Raw genomic sequence first — 2,540 nt, 5'->3', positions numbered from 1 at the left:
GCTAGGCGTCCACTGTGAAGAAAGACTCCCTGAGGCCAGGCCCTGGGGTTGCAGGGGCAGGGGACACTGGTGTAATAACTGCCACCGGCCGCCAGGGAGCAGCAGAGCCCGACCCCGGGTGGCGTCGTGCGCAGAAAGCAATTCATCCCGGGCTCTAGGTTTGCCTCCGGCTGTTTGAGTAGCTGCACCAATCCCCGTGAGCACCGCTGCGGCAATCCCGCCCATTACCGGCTACCCAACCAATCAACGAGCGCGCTGCTCCGGACTGCGGCCGGCTCGCGGCGCCCGTCTTCTCGGTCCGGCGCCCCGGCCCCGCCCCCGAGGCGGGTGGGCCAATCCCCGCGGCGGGACGGGGCGTCGCCGGGCGGGGCGCGGAGCCCACGTGGTACCAGGGCGCGGGTGGGTGGTGCCGGGCCCCGGGGGCGGGCGGGGGACAAGGGGCTGGCGCTGTCGCGTGCCCTGCCGCCGCCATGGGGGTGCAGCCCCCCAACTTTTCGTGGGTGCTCCCGGGCCGGCTGGCGGGTCTGGCGCTGCCGCGGCTGCCCGCGCACTACCAGTTCCTGCTGGACCGGGGCGTGCGGCACTTGGTGTCCCTGACGGAGCGCGGGCCCCCGCACAGCGACACCTGCCCCGGCCTCACGCTGCACCGGCTGCGCATCCCGGACTTCTGTCCACCAGCCCCCGAGCAGATCGACCGCTTCGTGCGGATAGTGGACGAGGCCAACGCGCGCGGGGAGGTCAGCGGGCGGGGAGGGGCCTGCGGGGGTCAGCGGGGGGCTGGGAGGGGCCTGCGCGGGGCGGGGCGGGGCGGGGCCGGGCACCGAGGAGCCTGCAAGCGTCAGCGGGGAGCAGGGCGGGGCCGGGCAGGGAGGAGCTCGCGGGGGACTGGGCGGGGACAGGGCGGGGCTAGGGCAGGGAGGGGCCTACAGGGGGTGAGCGGTGGGGGGGACAGGGAGGAGCCTGCGGGGGGGCTGGGCGGGGCCGGGCAGGGAGGGACTTCGCTGGACTCCGGGAGCAGAGGGAGCGCCCAGGGGCCAGGACGCGAAGACTGGCGGAGGCGCGCAGTGCGGGGTAGGGCCCGCAGGGAAGCAACGAGTGTTGTGAGCTGAGAGGCAGAAGGGTGGCCGCTCTGGGGCGACATGCGGGTGGAAGTCAGTGGCTCGTGAGCGCTCTCCGGAGCCACACTTAGTCCAAATATAACGGAGCCACATTTGCAATTTTAAAGTTTCTAGCAGCCACATTTTGAAAAGGTAAAGAAGAATGAGGGGAAACTCGTTTTGATGATGTAGGTTAACCCAGTAAGTCAAAAATATTACCATTTCAGCATATAATCAATATAAATTCTTCATGAGATATTTTAATACTTTTTTGTACCACGTCTTCAAAACCTGGTTGTACTTTATGTCATATCTCAATCCGGATGAGCAGCGGCTCGGCGCTCCGCGGGGGGTGGGACAGGGGGGAGGCGGGCGGGGGGTGGGGGTATCACTGGACAGCGCAGGTAGAGGGTTGTGGGCGGGCAGGCCAGGAACCCGGCTCTTGAACCAGCTACTTGGGGTGTGATTGGCAGCCTCCAAACCACGAGGGACGGGACAGCCCTCCCTGACTTTGATGTCACTTCTCCGGCCCCTGAGAGCCTGAGCCAGGGGCCTGAGCCGGCCTGTGAGGTCCTGGGCCTCACCCAGAAGCAGCAGCTGCAGGGAGAGGGAGGGGTGTAAGGGAAGGGCGAGGGTGGTGGGGGAGGGCACCAGGCTCCACCCGACCAAGCTGCTTCTTCGCAGGCTGTGGGAGTGCACTGTGCCCTGGGCTTTGGCCGCACTGGCACCATGCTGGCCTGTTACCTGGTGAAAGAGAGGGGCCTGGCCGCGGGAGATGCCATTGCTGAAATCCGGCGCCTTCGACCCGGCTCCATCGAGACCTACGAACAGGAGAAAGCCGTCTTCCAGTTCTACCAGCGGACTAAATAAGGGCCCCCGGCACCCGTCTGCCTGGCCCATGCCCTGACCTGCACTGGAAGCACCAGGCCCTCCCGCTGGCTCGAGAGACTGAGTGGCCCTTCCCTGCAGGCAGGCCTTGACCAAAGAGAGGGCTGGGGCTGCACTGCAGGGGGGACAGGGGGGCCTCCGCTGCTTCCCCGAATAAATAACTTCAAAGAGCCAGCTCGCAGTGCATAGCCCCGTGCAGTTTACAAAGCATTCCCACATGCCAACTAACTGGAGCCTCACGCTAGCCCTGTGACCCAGGAATGACAGCAGGGCCATCGCTGTTCTTTGGGTGAGGTAGCTCAGGCCCAGGCCCAAGGCCAGGCTTCTAGAAAGTGGAAGAGTGGGCCGGGACCACAGCACACATCTTCAGCCCCTGAAAGATGCTGAGACGCTATGTGTCTGTTCCCTGACAATCTTTGATGTCTCTCCTGGGGAGCCGGTCAGCGAAAAGGTCACAGATCCCCAGGGGCCCGGGGTCTCTGATGCTCACAGGCCGGAAGCGTCCTGTGGACACAACCCCTCAGTCTGGGCCCGCATGCCCCTCCTATGTCATCC

General features: G+C 65.7%; 1 protein-coding gene across 1 annotated transcript; it reads left to right on the top strand.

Moving 5' to 3' along the window:
- The first annotated feature begins 390 nt into the window (after positions 1–390).
- Positions 391–2,159, top strand: DUSP23 (dual specificity phosphatase 23). Its single transcript, XM_043567743.1, has 2 exons — positions 391–737; positions 1,782–2,159. The coding sequence occupies exons 1-2, from the start codon at positions 471–473 to the stop codon at positions 1,965–1,967; spliced, it is 453 nt and encodes a 150-aa protein (XP_043423678.1). The 5' UTR covers positions 391–470; the 3' UTR covers positions 1,968–2,159.
- Positions 2,160–2,540: the final 381 nt, after the last annotated feature.

Source organism: Prionailurus bengalensis, chromosome E4 (assembly GCF_016509475.1).
Source record: "Prionailurus bengalensis isolate Pbe53 chromosome E4, Fcat_Pben_1.1_paternal_pri, whole genome shotgun sequence".
In the NCBI taxonomy this organism is placed as follows: Eukaryota; Metazoa; Chordata; class Mammalia; order Carnivora; family Felidae; genus Prionailurus; species Prionailurus bengalensis.
Note: the sequence above shows the minus strand (reverse complement) of the source record. Positions and strands in the feature narration are given on the sequence as shown.

Excerpts from the sequence above, each read along its gene's own strand:
- DUSP23 (XM_043567743.1), top strand. The coding sequence starts at position 471 with ATGGGGGTGCAGCCCCCCAACTTTTCGTGGGTGCTCCCGGGCCGGCTG. Across the intron at positions 738-1,781 it reads AGGCCAACGCGCGCGGGGAG|GCTGTGGGAGTGCACTGTGC; the intron begins GTCAGCGGGCGG and ends GCTTCTTCGCAG.